The sequence below is a fragment of the Podarcis melisellensis genome (genome assembly GCF_964234715.1).
Source record: "Podarcis melisellensis genome assembly, chromosome: 13".
In the NCBI taxonomy this organism is placed as follows: Eukaryota; Metazoa; Chordata; class Lepidosauria; order Squamata; family Lacertidae; genus Podarcis; species Podarcis melisellensis.
In genome coordinates this window covers 52,836,305-52,855,228 of record NC_138545.1, presented here as the reverse complement: position 1 = coordinate 52,855,228, position 18,924 = coordinate 52,836,305, and the positions used below count along the sequence as shown (strand labels likewise).

The 18,924-nt window shown below is 40.2% G+C and overlaps 2 protein-coding genes across 17 annotated transcripts in view; one reads left to right on the top strand and one right to left on the bottom strand.

Moving 5' to 3' along the window:
• LOC309355222 (poly(rC)-binding protein 3-like) overlaps positions 1-2,338 on the top strand; it is a 173,546-nt gene extending 171,208 nt beyond the window's left edge. For 15 of the 16 annotated variants that reach the window (XM_081885856.1, XM_081885870.1, XM_081885867.1 and 12 more), the window contains one exon: positions 1-2,338. This exon is cut by the window's left edge and continues 1,552 nt beyond it. Coding sequence is in view for 1 of the 16 variants with exons in the window: in XM_081885862.1 (XP_081741988.1) it covers positions 1,755-1,791 (37 nt within the window). In the remaining 15 variants the exon portion in view is untranslated. The other variant, XM_081885862.1, reaches the window with a different exon arrangement.
• A 649-nt stretch (positions 2,339-2,987) lies between these two features.
• ZNF830 (zinc finger protein 830) lies at positions 2,988-18,902 on the bottom strand. The gene is made up of 10 exons (XM_081885138.1): positions 18,739-18,902; positions 17,364-17,463; positions 16,606-16,723; positions 14,494-14,527; positions 13,682-13,988; positions 12,472-12,626; positions 11,925-11,988; positions 7,653-7,733; positions 6,378-6,454; positions 2,988-4,129 (listed from the first exon to the last, which is right to left on the bottom strand). Exons 1-10 carry the CDS (start codon positions 18,885-18,887, stop codon positions 3,949-3,951), a joined length of 1,266 nt encoding a protein of 421 aa, XP_081741264.1. The 5' UTR covers positions 18,888-18,902; the 3' UTR covers positions 2,988-3,948.
• Positions 18,903-18,924: the final 22 nt, after the last annotated feature.

The following is an 18,924-nucleotide window of genomic DNA, read 5'->3' as shown; positions in this document are numbered from 1 at the left end:
AGTACCTGGTAAAAGCCATAACAGCATCCAATAACCTTTTCTATACTATATTTATAAAATGCTACAATTTATTCCTTTCCATTTCTTCAAATTATAGGATTTAAAATTTTAGGAGATGTAATCAACTGAGTACAGCTGCTGCATAACTTCTGCTCATCTCTTGGAAGCTATTCAGGAATCCTACATAAGCTTCCTGGTAATTAAAGGAGGTTGCAGAAAACCTGAGCTGGCAGACTCCTGCCTCTCTCTGGGTTCCTCATTGCATGAACTTCTGTTTCCAATAGTTAAAACAGTTGTGCCTCTACCTAATTACACCTACAAATCACAGGTGTAAATACTCAGGTTTTTAAGAGCTTATATCACATAACCATTAGAAAAGGCTGCTGAGTACTGCTGTTGCTGAAAACAGACCTCTGCTCTTTTGAGGCCACAGTTGTTTTGAAATATATGTTTTAGGAAATCATGAATATCCTTATTAAATGAGATGATAAATGATGGTAGACAAGCTTACCTGAAAGGCAGCTTGCTTGCCACTACCAGTGTTCCTGTGCAATATGTAATCAGTGCACAGGTGTTCTGCATGCGTGCCCTGCGGTCTACCACCAGAATAGGCTAGGGAAGTAAAACCTGGTCTACAGTCCAGGAGACTTGGGTATGCACCCAAGAAAAAAATTCCTCTGCAGGGAAAGTTTTCTCTGGAGGCAGAACTCAGAAACCTTTAAAAACCACTAGTCAAACACAGCTTACCACAGCTTAAAAACTCACATTAGTTCCAGGGAGCAGGCTTGCTCCCTTTAAAACATTGCTGTACCAATGACAAATTGCAGTCATATGAAAAACAAGCATAAAAGATAAGCAGGACACACATCATTTGCTATTTCATATCCAGATATGAGTTTCAGGTTATTATTTGGTTGGAATGAACCAAGAAGGGGATTTTTTATTTTAAAAAATAAGAATCTATAATTGCAAGCAAACTCCAAATCCTGGGAGAGATATAGTGGCTGGTTGCTATCTGTTGGAACTAGTTATTTGACAGTGGGATTTTTTGTTTTGTTTGGTTCTTCTTTTCTTTTTTCACAAAAATTGCATTTTCTGTTTGTCCATTCACTATTTTTTTCTTATTAAATTTATGTTGCTTTAAACAGTGGCGCCATAATGCATCTCTGTTTGCCTCACAATCTTTTGAATTTAATCCATTTGCCTGCCATATTCACCCACTATTGCACTCCTTGGACACAAAAGCTTTAATGAGGAATTGAACAGAATGCAAATGCAATACTTTTTAAAACCTACTATTTAAAAGTGTGTTGTTTTAATTGTATAGGGCTAAGCACTATTTTTAGTATCGTGTGTCATTTCTGTACTCTGTACACTTTTCTCTCTCTCAACCTTAGTACCTTTGCACTACCGTTTTGTCACTGTAACCAATTGTAGAACTGCCATTATTGCAAACAATTTGCACTTAACCAAACAGTCTCCGTGTCTGTATATACTGAAGGGGGAGAAATGGAAATACTGTCAAGTGGCTTCGGGTATTCAACAGCTCTAGAAACCTGCTGTAAAAACTGTTAAGAACTATTATAACTGTCTTTATAAATTGAAGTAAATCAATGTGAGAATTTGCTTGGATTGAAATGCTGTTCTATGCCAGTTGTACTCAAGTGTTTTTTTAAAATGGTGAGAAGTTTTTCTTCCTGTTTTTCTTTTCTTTTTTTGCCCCCCTTCCCCTGATTTTTGTTCCTGCATTTCAGGCTCTCTTCAGAAGTCACTGGCCTCGGGGCTCTGTAATGTGTCCCAGCATGCACTAGGGCTTGAGCTCCCTGACAGGACTTTTCTAAAGCCTCATGAGACAATGCTTTCTATGGACTAATCAACAGAGGAAGTGGTCCTTTCTAACTTTATTACTCTTCCGAGATCTCAAAATAAACACTTTTACTCTAAGCAACTGTGCTTCCCAACTCCTGTGTTGCTTTCATTGCTATTCTGGTTTAATAATCTTGAGGCTCAGCAAGGAACAGTAACAGATGATTATTATTTTTAAAAATTTCTGTAGATGTTCATGCTCTGGCCAGTCTGTACAAAGCATGGGCTGTTGATGTTTTAAACCACTATATATTAAGTATAGACTTGATAAACTAAATAAGCTGTTTTTTATAAATAAAGGTTTTCCTGACTTTAAAAACCACATCTTAGCTTTGTGCATACAAATAGCTGTTGTGATTTTTAACTTTGTAACGAAGATGTTGATCAAATACTATTTTTGTGACTTGTCACCAATGAGTTCAGACCTATGGCTTGTTTTGCATTAACAATTAAAAGTTTGACATAATTGCAATTAGGCCTGGTGCTTATTGGGGGAAAGAATTACAACCTCATATGGCATCTTAAAGAGTATTGCACAATAATTTGCTTAATGGGAACTTTCAGCCAACATGTTGAGTGAGTGGTTTAATGGGGGGAAAAAAAACAGGTATCATCCATGTGGAAATGGTATTTTGAATAGGATATTATTATGTTTGCAAAAGCTTGCTGGGTCTGTGGGAGGTTCTGGAGAGAATCCATGTCCAGCATGGCATGTCCATGAGCACAAGAGAGCTTCAGGTACATTTCACAAAAATCAGGTTGCTATACCACATTAGAACTACTTGTGGAGCTGAGGGGTGTCAAGAAACAATTTAATATGACAGGAGTAGCAGAAGTGCTAGTAAAAGAAAAGACACAAAGAATGCCACTGGGCTGAAACAAATCCCTTAGATAAACCCAGGTAGCTCTTTGGATGATGAACAATTGCTTTAAAAATACAGGTATCCAGGACATAACTGATGGATTAATAGGCCTTTCCTTACTGTTGACATTCATACTACTGTTTGACTTCAGGAAATATTACTAGGCAATATCCAAACATAATTCTTATAGGTTAGGGCCAAGTGCTGAAACTGACAGCAGCGCTTATACCACAGTAAAAAAAACAAAACCACTTCTCCTTCAGAGAAAGTATTTTATTGGAATATCTATTCCAAACAACATTTTACTTGATTTATGGCAGCATCATTAATTAGAAAAAAGCATTGTGTCTTTGCTATTTCAGATCGGATTGCATTACATTGCTCCTGAGAAAAGGTTTCAGTGGCACAGAGCCCAAACAGCCTAAGTGAAATGTCTACTCATGGTTGTACGTACTCGCTCTATAAATTAACCAACACATATTGTGCAAAGCACACAGGACAAAATTTCTCTTGTTCTGTTTAACCCAGTAGCCATCCTTCAGGGCTGTCTAAGTATTTTCTAAACTATACTAGAAAAAGACAGCAAGTCCAAGGCAGCAAGGAAGTTTTTCTAGGATCATACAGGTTAACTAGCATCTACAAGTAACTAAATAGTTAGGAATCTTACAATAAAAGATGTACTGTGTACAGGCTTCAGACTTATTTTCTCAAACAGGAGCCCCCGCCCCCTGCCAAATGGAAAACCCCTTTTGAATCCAAGGAGTATTTCAAATACATATTGGGAGAAGGCGTGGAGGTGAGAGTCCATGGATCCGGCACCAAGCCCTGTGTAGCCTTGGCTGTGGCAGTGAAAGTCAAATCCCTGCTTTGCCCTGCAGCTTGCTCCAACTGCTTGGGCTCACACTTCCCTATGTGTTCCCTAGACCCTAACACTTTTAATGGGTATTAAAACAGCACAGGTAACACAACAGAAGCTACACTGGATTCATAGAGCAAATAAAACATTTTCTGTAGATCTTAATAGGAAAGCTACAATTACATTTTTTTTAAAAAAAAAGTTTTTACAATATACAACTCTTTACAATGGCTTTTTCTACTCTTAACCCTATAAACGTATTTTTACACGTTTCAATACCTGCAGGATTCTTCAAATAAATATTTTATCCTAAGTGTGTTAGAAGACCAAAATACCACCCATCAGGAGATTGGCTCCTAGCAGCTACAACGATGTTCCTTTTGCCCTCCAGTCCTGAGAGAGGAGGTCATGCAGTTCTCCTTCGTCATCACTGCCAGTGTCGCCGTCCTCAACCTGTGCAGCTCTTAGTCTCATGGCTTCCTTCAGTTTATCCTTCAGTACTTCCTGGCGGTCACGCAGTTGTTCAACACGGCGGAAACATTCACTAGGGTAAAATTAAAAATAATAATTTGCCCTCTTCTGCTGCTTAAGTGAAAAGCTGCAATGGTGTGCCTTTTAAGTTCACAGTCTTCATATCTTTGGAAAGAACATGGCAGTTTCTCAGACACAACATTAACATTCAAGCCTATGGTACTTTGTCCAAGAACCTGAGCTGCTATCACTAAATGAGTTCAGACTTTTCCAGCTGCTTTTTACTTGTCCTTTTGGGGTGCAAAGGGTAAGCCTAGCAAGCCGTACTTGCACTGGGGCCACTGCCTGCTATTTAGGAGCTGGTTTTCAGATGGCTTTCCTTCAGGGAACACTTGCCATATTGACCTTTCTTCCAGTGAACTCCTGGGTATCTTGCACCAAAGCCCTGAACCCTGTGCAAGCCGCTCATGTCATGCAGAATACTGGGTTGGCCTGTTGAACACCTCTGTCACCGAGCAGACTGCATAAATGCTTAGAACGCAACCAGACAATCTTCCTTTCTTGGACGGCACATGGAAGGAAAAGCGCCTGATTGGTTCACTAAAGAATTTTATATAGACTTCCAAGGTTTTCTGGAACAATTTGAAAACTATTGATTTGTGGAAATTAATTTTATTCCACTATATTTTGCATCTCTGTTTTTAATCTTTTATTTTTTAAAAAAATACAAATGAACAATAGTTCTGCACTTCTGAGTCAAGAACAGACAGCAATTTAATACGTTTTCTACATTTTCTACTGAAGGAACAGGAACCAGCAACTTTCACTAAATTTATTTTGAAAACTTTTATGGTACAAAAGTGTCAGCTTGACAGCCAAAGCCAGTTACCGTATTTTTTGCCCCATAGGGCGCACTTTTTCCCCTCCAAAAATGAAGGGGAAATGTGTGTGCGTCCTATGGGGCGAATGCAGGCTTTCGCTGAAGCCTGGAGAGCGAGAGGGGTCAGTGCACACCGACCCCCCTCGCTCTCCAGGCTTTGCGCAGAGAGTTGCCTGCATGCTGAAGCCTGGGCGCGCTGAGCTCAGCGCACCCAAGCTTTGCGTGGCTCTCCGCAAGGCGCGGCAGCCCGGCACCGGGCTCCACGGCTTGCGGAGAGTTGCCTGTTCTGGGGGCTGGGGGGGAAATAATTTTTTCCCCTTTATTTCCCCCCCAAATAAACTAGGTGCACCTTATGGGACAGTGCGTCCTATAGGGCGAAAAATACGGTACATTTCCAGAGCTGACAATAAAAAAAGTTAAGGATACTCTAAACTTAAGACACTCATGTAAAGTTATTTGGCTACAAAAGAAAAAAAAGGAAGTGATTCATTAATCAATAAATCTCAAGAGACCTCAAACACTCCCCTCCACCGGTTTCCATGTTCCTGCTTCCACTTGGGAGTCACCAGCTAAGGAAGGGGGGGGGAGGGGTAGTCTTACATTGTGCAGCAAAGCATACACCCAAAGTGAGGCCACACTAATAGAAAAAAGTTCCTTGGTGCCTCCAGATATTTTATAATATTAAGGTGAGCTTACTGTATCATTGTGCTTAAGGACGTGTTTTAGCTGTGGACAACAGGATACAAGGGGCAAGGCAAGGAAAAGATATAACAGGAGTCTGGGTGGTGGTCAACCTGTGATCCTTGAGATGTTGCAGAACTCCTATCTTCTCTGAACATTGACCATGGTGACTGGGGCTGCTGGGAGTTAGGGACGAATAAAATGTTGAGTGCCACAGGTTAGCCACTCTTGCTCTAGAACCTCATCTACTTTCGGTTAGAATCAGATATGAGAAGAGCTGGACCCAAAAGTAAGTATGGAAGTTGGCTTTAAGAATCCTGTTGTGATCTCATGCATGGGACTAACCATTCCAAAGATGTGGAACTGGCAAATGTCCTAAGCCATGCAATTCTTAATTGTGCATCTAAAGTGCTCTTGTACAGAAATGGAACTGTTTAAAAAGTCTAGGAGAACCTTTGACACTTTGCATGTCTATGATATTTAGGGCCTTCCTCCAAATTTCATCACTTGATTCTATCTAGCCGTGTGTGTGAGGATGGGGAGATGTAGCAGGTACAAGGAAGTCCACAGCTGTGGAATGTGATAGTAGCTGCAGAATTCAGTTCCCAAAGAATCTCTTCTCCCTACCCCTGACTAGCAAAAACACAACAGCAAGCACAGAGTTGTGTGTGTTATATAAAAGTTGCAGAATTTTGTTGTATTAAATTTCAAGCAGTGCGTTGACATTAAGCTTTTTGAAATCAGGTTTTACTTAACTTACATCTGCTCATCTATTTCTCCAATTTGACGGTCGAGTCGCCCTTCCTCATCTTCTTCAGCTACTATAGCTTCTGAAATCTAACTCAGAAAAGGTGGGTATTATTTTCCGTAGCAAAACTGGATTGATATAAAAGTAAGCTTTGCCTTCTCTGTACTGCAGTGAGAAAACTAGGAGCAAGCTATAGGATTATCCTGGCAACAGATTCTCCAAAACTGGATAGGCTCTCCACTTAACCTGAATTTAAGCAAATTAAAACCCTGGATTAAGAAGGAATGTGGTCTTAACCTGCTTCTGGCAGCAGGTAAAAGGGAGAATACAGCTTGCTCCTATTATCTTAACTACAAGTTAAGAGAAAGCCAACTTGCTCTGACCCACCACAATACGTTTTGAAAGTGACAAACCCAAGCAAAGAAGATCTTGGTGCTTTAGTAATATGAGCACTGATGATGAAACTCACGTTTAAGAATTCTGTTAACAATTAATCTCCAATTTCCAAAATATATTTTAACCTGTTATTTCTTTCAGCATATACTTTCTCAAAGTTGAGTGTCTTGGAGATGCTGTGCAGCCAGTGGCCAACATGTAACCAAGAAGAGCCCTTGTGCACCACTAATGTTCACTAAATGTGTCCACTGCTGATCTTGTATGAACATCTACTGTGTTTATAGCACCGAGTGCATTTCAGAATAGGATGACTGCTCTACAACAGTCTTCTCCCAACAATTCATTCATGGAAAACTTTCTGCAACGCCAAAGTTTGAAAGCAAAGTTCACAGGCACAAGTGAAGTTGCTGAGTGATCACCTTCAAAGGGATTGGTTTTTAAAAGCAGGATGTGAGAACCACAGATCTAGTCAACAACGGATGTGGTGAGGCAAATCTTGCAATAAAAATGAAGCCACATGGGAGGAGTGTTCGATCCAATCCAGAGCCAGATAATTATTGCATATATAGAGTATATGTATAAAGTATAAAAATATCAAGTGCACCGTAACAGGCCATCTGGCCTGACAGAATATACATCCTGCATTCCTGCTAGATAGGATATGCTGATCAAATTTTTAAAAAGCAAACTTCATCACAATTTTTGGTGTAGTGTCATCTGTTACTAAAGTTTCTTCACTTCACTGTTTGAAGGGGGGATACTCAGGCCACAGCTAGCTTATAAAATGATTTTAACCGATATTAAAACAGTCAGCAAATGCAGTGGAATGTCACTCTGCCAAGTTCTAGTTCTGCATGTGCAAGCAATTCAAAACAGGAGGCATCAACTTACAGTGTTGACTTGTCGCATAGCCTTCTGGAATTCATCCCATTCTTTGTCCATCTGATCCTTTGGAGCATCAACCTTCCTCACCTATGAAATGAGAGAGATGAGCAATTTGTGGAAGGCTGTATTCTTATTTCTCATTATTGGTTCTACTTCTACTTCATGCTGCAAGCAAGGAGAACTTGGTTGCTAAGTTGCTGTTTTTTTCGAAGCAAACAATTTATCCAGACAACTTGAAGCTATATTCAGAGAGAGAGAGAGAGAGAGAGAGAGAATCCTTATTTCAGATTATGTGCTACCAGTTTGCACTGCAATGCATTGTCAACTTAAACACACTAAGGGACATCAAAGAGAGCAGATGAAAGCAGTATGTGAGCTACTAAGAATGAACACATATTTGTTATCTACTATATGCTATCAACTTAGCCCCCTAACTCCTTGATATTTAGAATAAGAGTCATTAGCATTCTGGCACCACAGAATATTGTAGCATCAATGGATTCAGCAATATTTCCCTATCTGCTTGATTCCTCGCTTGGGTACCATAAAATGTCTGTCCTTGTTACACATGTTATTCAAAGTATATTTACTATGTGTTTTTCAAGATTTGGCTAAGATACTGGGAATTGAAATGGGATGAAGACACATCTGCTAGCACTAGGGAGAACTGGTCTCAGAGTAACTGAAGGCATACAAACAGCATCTCCTTCAAATAAGGTGCTACTCTGCCAGCATATGCATATATATAAAAATAAAGAGGGCACATGAAGAATGATACAGAAAGAGAGGGAGGAGATGGACAGAATATGTTTTACTATGAGCTGGGGAGAAGAGAGAAAAATGCTTTTCGATCTTACAAAAAAAATTAACAAAAGACAAAAAAATTACACTGCTCCTTCAAAATTCAGCAGCAGTATGTTATATCACTACTACACTATGTTGTGTCCCAAAGCATCTCATGCACATCCCCTTGAAAGCAAGGTTAATATTACCCAGGTAATATTAGGGGACTGAGGGAGAGAGAAGAAGAGAGGGAGCAGCTTATCTAAGACTAGGACTAGGCAATATATTGATATATTGTCCAAAACTGGTTTGAAGTCCATACCATGATACTGGTTTCATAATTTCTGACCTGGCAATATATTGCAAAGCATGGGGGGGTGTTATGCAAAAATCACAATGTGGGGGGAAACCATGCAGCCAGCCAATGCCTCCACATAGCTCCATCCTTATTTCAGACATTGTGATATATCAGTATATTGCGATGTTTAGCTGATGATATATCATGAAGTTGAAAACCAGGTATTGCCCAGCCCCATCTAAGACCACCCACCAAAATCATGGCTATAGGCTTCTTGATTCACATTTAGCTACTACTACACCTAACAGGTGTTGATCTATAGATGATCACCTGTATAACTCAGGAGCAAGGACACAGCAGCTGGCCTGACAGCCTCTTTACCCGCATTGGGCATGCAACAGACCCAAATCTCAGGCCCGGCTTCTTCTGTTCATTTCCCCCTCATTCCTTATATCTGCCCCCCTTGTGTTAAAGGACACAAGGATGGTTAATAGAGAGCTGCTGCACAGTATGAGGAGGAAGGCAAAGGGGCAGACAAAAATATGGTGGGGGGGGGAGTGTGAGAACTATAGCTGCCTTGCCTCCTGTTTCCTATTGGTTTAACAGGTAGAGAGTAGATCTCTGGGTTGACACTTATAGCAAGACTCATCCTTCTGAAAGCTGCAACAAGCCATATAGCTTGCCATACCAATGCCAGCTAAATATACTTCAGGCTAAATAAAGTAATTGGGGAAAATCAATTTTCATTGGAATTATGTTTATAGCTCTGTTTTGTGCATTTGTTTCCCCCTCCAAAAGTGAGACACATTTCATCCATGTAAAAGCAAGTCGTGTGCTTTGATTCTGAATGATTAATTATGCTACAATATAACAGTACGTAAATCATTTCAAAGTAACTTACCATAAGAATATACACTTCATTAACCATACATTGCTTTTGCTCTTTGTGAATGTTTTAGATGTAGTACCCCCCCCCCCTTGTGTACTATGGTCTGCCTTTTTTAATTTGTTACATATTGGACAATAAAAGTTTAAAAGAATTCAGTTAATGCTTGATCAGTAATAAATTATATCAATAATTTATTGATAATTTATTTATATCAATTTATTTATATCAATAAATTATATCTATTTCAAAAGCATTTGCTTCTTCAACCCTCTGAGGCAAATTCAAAGTCAGGCAGCAACAATTAGCATATGCAAACCACTACAATATTGGTAACCAGGCATCAGAACTCTTTCTAATCTAGACTTCTAATGTCTTCCAGAGGTTAAATATCAGGAACATTCAGACAGGCACAGGAAACAAACAAACAAACAAAAGGAAAAAAGAACCAGAAGCCCCTTCTCTGATTTGGGCAGCTTCCATTCAGTCCTACAGGGCATCAGCAGAACCCCCCCCCCTCCAATTTAAATTATTAAGACAGAGAAAGGGATAGAAACTTGCTTTTCCTTTCTTGTTTTAAGATGTCTTCTGGATATAAAAACACTAAACACACATGAACCTGCTTGAAACAGGTAGGTAGTCGGAGCATTTACACATGTCAAGGAAATAAACAACTACCTGCCTTTTAGAAGACATCTGAAGGCAGCCCTGTTTAGGGAAGTTTTTGATGTTTGATGGTTTATTGTGCTTTTAATTCTGTTGTGAGCCGTCCAGAGTGGCTGGGGAAACCTAGCCAGATGGGCAGGGTATAAATATTAAGTTGTTGTTGTTGTTGTTGTTGTTGTTGTTGTTACAGATATCCTTGTTTTCAGTCCCTATGACTCTGGAGATAATTTTTAAAAAGGTCACTTCAATGTACAATCTAGAGGAGGTTTCTGAAATGCAGCTACTATGGCTGAATGTGATTACTAAGGAACATAAAGTATTACTCAAGAACACTCTTCCCCATCTCCTAACCTGTAATGGCAAGGAAGGTTCCTGGAGAAAAGGCCACCAACACTCACCAAACTGAATAATGATAATAATTTTATTACTTATACATCCAGCTGGGTTTCTCCAGCCACTCTAGGTGGCTTCCAGCAAAATATAAAAACATAATAAAACATCAAACCTTAAAAACTTCCCTAAACAGGGCTGCCTTCAGATGTTCTCGAAAAGTTGTGTAGTTGTTTATCTCCTTGACATCTGACAGGAGGGTGTCCCAGAGGGAGGGCGCCACTACCGAGAAGGCCCCCTGCTGGCCCCTTGTAACTTCACTTCTCGCAGTGAGGGAACCACCAGAAGATCCTTGGAGGACTTCACAGTGTCCAGGCTGAATGAAGGTGGTGGAGACGCTCCTTCAGCTATACTAAAGGAACGTCTCCCAAGGAAAAGTTTCTGGAGAGAAATGATCTCAAGAGAGATACTGCTTTGGCTACTCCCAAACCATAAAAATTCTAGCTGTTTCTGTTGGAGATGAGGCTGGGACTCTTAGCAACTAAGCAAAGTGAGTGCTTAGAAAGCTCTCCAGCTGTATCTGCACATCTGTATGGGCTGCTGGAAAGAGAGGGGGGCAGGAGGAGGCAAGATGGTAATTAAAGGCTGGATTATAGATGTGCATTTTGAATTTTTTTATGCATTTATTCTAAGAGTTTAGAAGCAAAGGCTGATCTGTACATTGCCCCAATACAGTCTACCTTCATTTTACATGGACATTTATTCCCAACTTTGCTACATCTTTTGTCAGGCCCACATCCATTAATTCTGCAAAATCTAGGGCATCACAGAATAAACATCACATTTCAACTAGCTGTGTACAGGTGTGCTAATTAACAGTCTCACTGCACTCTCTATTTGTCAACCACTTACAAGAACAGCAGAGGGAAATCTGACTGCATATGAGGAATACAGCATCTTGGCTAGTAGGATCAATTACTCTTGATTAGAGATGGGAAGGCCTGGGAAAACCCCCAGAAAAATTGGAAATAAAACCAGTGTCCCCCCCCCCCAATTTTCCCGGTTTTTCCCCAGGCCTTCCCATCTCTACTTTTGATTCATGTCAGACAATATTCAACACAAACTTAGAGAAAGCCAGTGCTAATTGCTACACCAAAACTGCTGCAAGTTAATCAAATCGTTTACAGAAGGATACCACAAAGAATTTCAATCATTATGTAAATCTTTTATTCAGCTTCTGTAATCGCTAGCTGACTAGCTGAATTAATTCCTCAAAGAATTGACATGTGCTGAAATTGGAACAAATCACACTTGCCTTTGCATCCACTTCAGGATCATCAAAAAATCCCTCTGGCAAGGCCTCCGCAGTGTTTTCTTTCCTGAAATGTTAAGGTGATGGCTTGTCTTGAGCCAATTCTGCACTAGTTTTAACTCCTTCAAAACAGCAGATCAGATATCTGCACCGAGAACAGAGCGAGCAGCGCAATGAATGCCCACTAGCGCTCCCCACCCGCTGGCCTGAGGCTGAGGAGAAATGAAGGAACCCCTTTTGAGCTAACCATATCAATTGGCACTGTAAGTTTAATTTTTCCAAACCTCCAAGATCTAATAAAGATAAAGGAAACAAATACAAGAAGCCTTTCTCCTAATATACTGCTTTCTCAAAGCTCCATGATATATGGTGTCCTAATTGTTTAAGTTACGAACACTGTTAAAATACTGGTTCATCTGATCAGACTGACTTTTTTTTAAAAAAAAGTACCAATATACGAGGCATACTGAGGATTATTAATTATGAGAACCCAAACACATTTAATTACAAACTTAAATAGGAAGGAAAACCTTTACACTGACTAGCTTACCTTTCCACAACTTTTTCTTGTATTTCCGCTTTCTGAATAGAGCCAGAATGGGAGACTAAAGGTGCAGCTAAAGTTTTATTGTCTGAATAGAGAATAGAGAAAATAGAGCAATAGAGAAAAGAATCACTGCCGGTGTAATATGCACAATTTGAAAGCCCAAGTCACTAAAAATGGATGTATTAATTGCACAAACGATGAGCAGAGAGGGAAAAACTGAGATCACTCAGACCTTGTGATGAACCAATAAAGTTGATATAAGTATCAACAAAAGGAAATACTTCACAGAATGATTAACTTACAAGATTCACCACTGCTTAGATTGAAATACTGTGCACACTTAACTTAGCAGTAGTCCCACTGGACTCTGTAAACATATCCGAGGACGCATGCATAGGACTGGGCTGCATGTTGGTGACCACTACTTTAAAATGACCAAATTTATTAGGATAGGTCTATCCTAATCCTGAATCCTGAATAGTGTTGCACTGAAGCTCAATTTGTCGCAACTGTGCACTTTTTTAGAAAAGCACCAAATTTACACCGCTTTTAGACTAAAGCTATAACATACACTAAGCTATAAAATAAACTGTTTGCTTGTTCATAATAGAATTTGGGGACTCATGTATTTAAAAATCACCAGGGATCAGCAGCCTTTTTCAACCGTGGGCCGGTCCACTGTTCCTATGCCCCACAAATAACCCAGAAATGCATTTTAAATAAAAGCACATATTCTACTCATGTAAAAACATGCTGATCCCCGGACCGTCCGCAGGCTGGATTGAGAAGGCAATTGGGCCGCATCCGGCCCCCGGGTCTTAGGTTGCCTACCCCCGTACTAGTCCTTGAGTTGTATATATCAGAATTGGTCAGCTATGCTGTTGTACTATGAGAGAACCGCAGAGGCTCTGCATACAAGATGCTAGTAATGAAGAGAACTCCATGCCATATTGGAGTTCCTCAGAAACATCTGGCTGGCCACACTTGGAAACAGAATTCTGGACATCTACAACCATCAATAGCAGATGATTGCTAGTTTTCATTTGGCATGAGAAGCCACCTAATATGCATGTATGACACACATGGAGCGCACTGCAGTATATACGGATAAGCCTACCTAATGTGGCACAGCAATACTTCGGAAGCCATAAAAGAGGGCATGAGACAACTTCAGAGGTAAAGTTAAGCAAAACTTCTGATTTGTACCATGTCAGCTGGAGTGGCCTTGGAACTCTCTATATTTTTTTACTGTAAAGTCAGCAGAGAAAGTCCCAGAGTTACCTGATGGTAAAGCAGCGGTGTCTACTTTTAGAGGGTGGGCTGGTGTTGCTGTATGCTGCACCGTGGACGACAAAGGAGGTTTGCTGCTGCTGTCCTGGATTTCTTTGGCCACCTCTTCTGCCTCTTCCTCCTCCTCCTCCTCTTCAGAGTCTCCAAGTAATAAGCCACCACTTGAAGCTTTGCAAGAGGCCTTTTCTGCTTCTGCTTGTTCATTGTTTCCAAAAAAATCTGCTGGCAGCCTTAAAAAAATGAAATAAAAATAACAATAATTTTATTATTTATGCCCCACCCATCTGGCTGGCTTTCCACAACAACTGAAAAACATTCCATCATAATACAAGCCAGAATCAAGACAATTATTTCAAGTACACCTAACCTAAGGTGATTTAAAAAACAAAAACAAAACTTTCCTCCCTTAAATAGACATTCCCCATGCCAAATTTGTGCTTCCCAAAGAGCTTTCCACATGGTGGTCACCTCCAATGGGTGTCCCCATCTGGGACTCCCCACAAAATAAGATAATTTTCTCTGAAGTAACTGTAGTATAATGGAAACAATGTTGTCAGTCACTGCATTTGAACAATTGCCATATGGGAACATTCAAACCACTCTGTTTGAAAGCAAATTTCTCAGCACCAGTTAGAACGTCAGGCAATGAATAACAAATATAACACCCTGTTCATATCCATAACTATGAAAAAAGAAAATGTAAAAACAGAGCTAATAACAACCATCTCAACTTACCCAGAAGAGAGTGTTTGCGGATGGTCCCTTGAATCTGCAAAACATTTTATCAGAGTTCTGTCACATTTAAAACAGAAAAAGAACACAAAGATGAACTTCACATCCAAGCTGCAGTGACCCAGGAAGAACTCTGGATCAGTCGTGTGACTAAGGTAAGCCAAGTTCAAATCCCCACTCAGTGGGGACAACCTGGGCAAGTCTCTCTCTCTCAGCACACACTCTACCTCTGAGTGCAGGAGACGATAAAAACTTATGATGCCAATGATTGTGACGCAATGACTGTGATGTCATTGAATCCCTTGGAGGCTACTTTTTTGCTGACATAGCAACCCACATTATGCAGCCTTAAAATATGTCTTAAATGGATAGAGTGACACCTCCAAGTCTGGACTTTAAAACTATTGAAAAATAGCACCTTCTTCCATCCACATTGCACTGTCATCTCTTTTAGAACTGTGGATGAATGGTGGTATACAAATTTAATAAATAATAATAGATCAATATAACAGGGTTTTTTCAGGTAATTGAGCTAAGGTTTGACCAGTGTTAAAGTGGTTACAGTCAGGTGATGGTATGTTAAAAGAACAATTCATAGGACAGTTACTCCAAGAAACACAGGCATTGCAAGCAGCTGAAATTTCCTTATGTTAAAGTGTGTGTTTTAAAATTAAACATAATTTTATTAATCTAGGTTTTCAAGATGGCCTACAAAAGAGAACCATAAAACAAATATAAAACCAATCAAAAACATCAGAAACAAAAGCAATTAATGTGGTAACAGGAAAAATACAAAAAAGTAGATATAAAATCAGTTAAAAGAAATTTTGTGTAGCCTTCCCCGTCACATAAAACTGTAGCTTACCTAAACATAGCTTTAATCTTCCACTCTAACGCTAGGACCTTTAACCAAGATTAAATTCACCCCCTTTGGGTGCATTTATTCAAAACACACACCCCCAGCATTTTAAACACTGCACCATAGCAGCAACTACAGTGTGTAATATACAAGGGCACATCTAGTTGACTAGAAACCATGAATGGTTACTTTCAGCATTTTACCACAATCTGTTCTCTGTCCTAGCAAGTACCCATCAAAAACTAATTTAGAATTATTAGCAAATCTGCCTGGCATTCATGTTATGGGTACTCAAATACTACTTGTATTGATTATTAATTCATTTATATTTAATGTCAAAGTAGGCGTCTAGGCAATTAGAAAAAAGTAGAGAAACATTAAGACATAAATATCTATAATTAAAATATTCAATTAAAAAATCCTATTACTTCTCTTAAAACAGGAGACTGGGGTTGGGAAAATGCCTGTGTAATAGAATCATTTTCAAAAGCCAGCAAAATAGCATTTCAGCAAGGGAGTGCATTCTGTAACACTAATGCTCCCAGTGAAAAAGAACATTTATTGTCCTTAACCAGGCTTCCAGGTAAGCTGGTATGGAATTGTTTCAGACTTTATATGTAAATAGCAACTCCTTAAAATTGATTTGGTGACAGGTAGTTAGTGTAGACCCATTAGTGTGGGCCTGGCATGTGCTCAGTAAAGAGCACCACTCACCACCTGGTCCATGACATTCTGCACTAGCAGCAGCCTATGAACCAGCTGGAAGGGAAGAAGAACCACAAAGACTGCATTACAACATTCTAGAATGTGAGGTTACCAATGCATGTGTCACAGTGGCCAAATTGTACTAGCACTCTTCTCCATAGAGACCACATGTGCATCCATGGTCAAATGTGGTTCCAACAACACCTGCTAACTGTGGACCTGCCCCTTCAAAGAGAGTGCACCTAGAAGAGGCAAAATCGCCAATTTTCAGCTGCAGGAACCACTTGTCTGCCTTGTCAGCCTCAGTTTATTAGTCCTCACGCAGACCACCAGTGTGTCCAGGTCCTGGTTCAGCTTGTGCACAGATCTCCTGACTCAAACTGTGCCCCAAATCTCCAACAGACTGCTCCTAACAGCTTCATATAATTTCATATAAAACACACCATCCAAGGAAAATATTTAATCCACAAATGATTTCAAGACAGCTGGGGAACAGGGAAGAACTGTAGAAAAATGACCAGGTCAGTAAGCACAGCCTAACATTTCCATACCTTTGGCTTTCTTCAGTTCTGGAGATTCTGTGTTGGTTGTTTTCCTCTTTACAGAAGATGAGGTGTCAGGAATAGGACCTGGTACTGATTGTTTAAGATTTCTCAACTGCTCAACTTTCTGCAGGGGTGGGGATTAAAATCAACAGATGAGCACCTGTACTTTATTCCCAAGGAATAAATTATTACAACATAGAAGAATTTAAGTTCTTTTCACAAGTAGCATATTTTCCACAAAATACTAGCAATATTAGCAAAAAAATATTCAAGAAAGCCTGCAACAAGGGGCAACAGACATTGTTACTTTTATGTAATTAGACTATTTAGCATATGAAGCAAATTTGCATTTTTGTTATAATCATCCTTTTAAAAGTCAATGTTTTAAATGGGGAAAAATGGGGGGCACTATTATGTCTAGTTTGTAAGATAATCAGATCTCATGTATTATTGTACTGCAGAATCAAATATCAAACCTTTATTGCATTAGCATACAGCCATAGCAAGATAAGACAAAAATGCTAGAGACAAGCAACCAAACAAAATTCACAGCGATATTACTGGCGTTATGACATTTAAATTACCCTAAGACAATAATGTAAAGATTTAGTTGCATATTAACATTGTCAGTGCATTTCAATTTCTAGATTGGTAATTAAGAAAAGAACTATTAGTCTTAGCTTTGCAACATAACACATAAAACATAACACATAAAACAATTATTGTAAGCACATTACTTTTTTAAAAAAAGAACTGTCTCTTACCTCTTTGTGTTGCTTCCCAAGCACATGTGTTTGCCACAACAGTTCACTCTTCACAGGCATGTTGCAGAGAGAGCAGCTTAAGTTTCCCAAACTGTTATATGTAGAATTTGGAATCAAGGAAATGAATATAAAAATAACCCACCTCTAAAAACTGGAGTTGTGGGCTTTGAACATGCAACATAAACTTGGCTAAAATACGTATTAAGCCATATTATAGCTTTTAAAAGTGAGAAGTAAAATGTAAATTTGTATGTGTGAAGCTATTAAAGAGACTTGGCTTCATAACAATGATTCCTGTACACTTAGTTTTTTTAAAGCCACTTTTTGCTTTGCTACCACTGAGATATAAATTACACTGAGATACAGCAAGAGCTTATTTTCCAAAGGGGTAGCTGTGCTAGTCTGCTTCCGCAAAGAACAAGAGTTTCGGTGGCACATTAAAGAAATATGAATTTATTTCGGTCATTTATACCAAAAACAAAAGCCAATGTGGTGTAGTGGTTAGAGTGTCAGACTAGGAACTGGGAGACCAAGGTTTGAATCTGCATTTGGCAATGAAGCTCACTGGGTGACCTTGGGCTGTCTCTTGCTCTCAGCCTAGACTATCCCACAGGGTTGTTGTGGGGATTAAATGGGGGGGGGGGATCATGTAACTGCATGACAAAAAGGTGAGACAGAAATGAAACAAACAAACTACTATGCAGCCAGTCTTTCAAACAAGATTGGGAGCTGCAGTGAGGATGGAGAAAACAGAGGCTAAGAAGTTGGCAATGCCCCCTCACAAGGGACAGGACCAAATCCATACCTCCCTCCCCCCCCCCCCCCAGTCAATCTATGACAGCTGCAGGTCTTGAGCCCTGCTTGTTTCAACGAGTTAGGGAGAGGAAAGGAGACATAGAAATGGTTATGGCAACCTGGGTAACATCATAATCACTGATGGAACAACGAATATGTCTTAGGCTAAAGCTCTCTGAAATACTTCATAATGAACCTCTCCTGGTTCTGAGATTTTATGGGGAGCTGACTGCTGCTAATGAAAGGGTTGGTCCATGCTTCTTCTTCTTGTTGTTGTGATTATCTGCATGGTTTCAGAAGGTATTTTGTATTCATATTTAGCTTAATTCTCTCAATGTTTAACTGTTTTTTAATTCCTGTTGTCTCCCTCCTATGTTCCTAGCTGTTCTTAGTATTATTTGCAGGCCGTGTTGGGTCCCACTCTGGGAGCGAGGAGGGGAGCAAATACAACAGCAGCGGCTGCAGAGTTCTTTCCTAGCCCCGTCCTCCCCGGTCTCCATCCCAGCCGCAAACCTCACAGCGCTGCTATGGAGCCCAGAGCAGGAGACCCCCCCCGCCCCCCCCCGCGCAGGAAGGGTATCTGGCGAAGGGAGAGTCGACCCTCCTCTTCTTTCCGGCCGCCGCCTCGCGCTGCTTCGCCCGCATCAGCCGCCGCAGCTCCTCCTGCCCCACCGAGGCCGCCGCCGGCCGCCCCCGAGGCCTCCCGGCCGCCGGACCCGAAGCCGCCATAGCCGTCGCCGAAGAAGCGGGCGCTCCGGAAAGCGCG

What these genes read in the sequence shown, in the direction of transcription:
- ZNF830 (XM_081885138.1), bottom strand. Translation starts at nt 18,887, where the DNA reads ATGGCGGCTTCGGGTCCGGCGGCCGGGAGGCCTCGGGGGCGGCCGGCG. An exon ending in AGAACTGAAGAAAGCCAAAG is followed by an intron (nt 14,528 to 16,605) that starts GTATGGAAATGT and finishes AATGTTTTGCAG; the next exon opens with ATTCAAGGGACCATCCGCAA. An exon ending in ATCCTGAAGTGGATGCAAAG is followed by an intron (nt 7,734 to 11,924) that starts GCAAGTGTGATT and finishes CTCATTTCATAG; the next exon opens with GTGAGGAAGGTTGATGCTCC.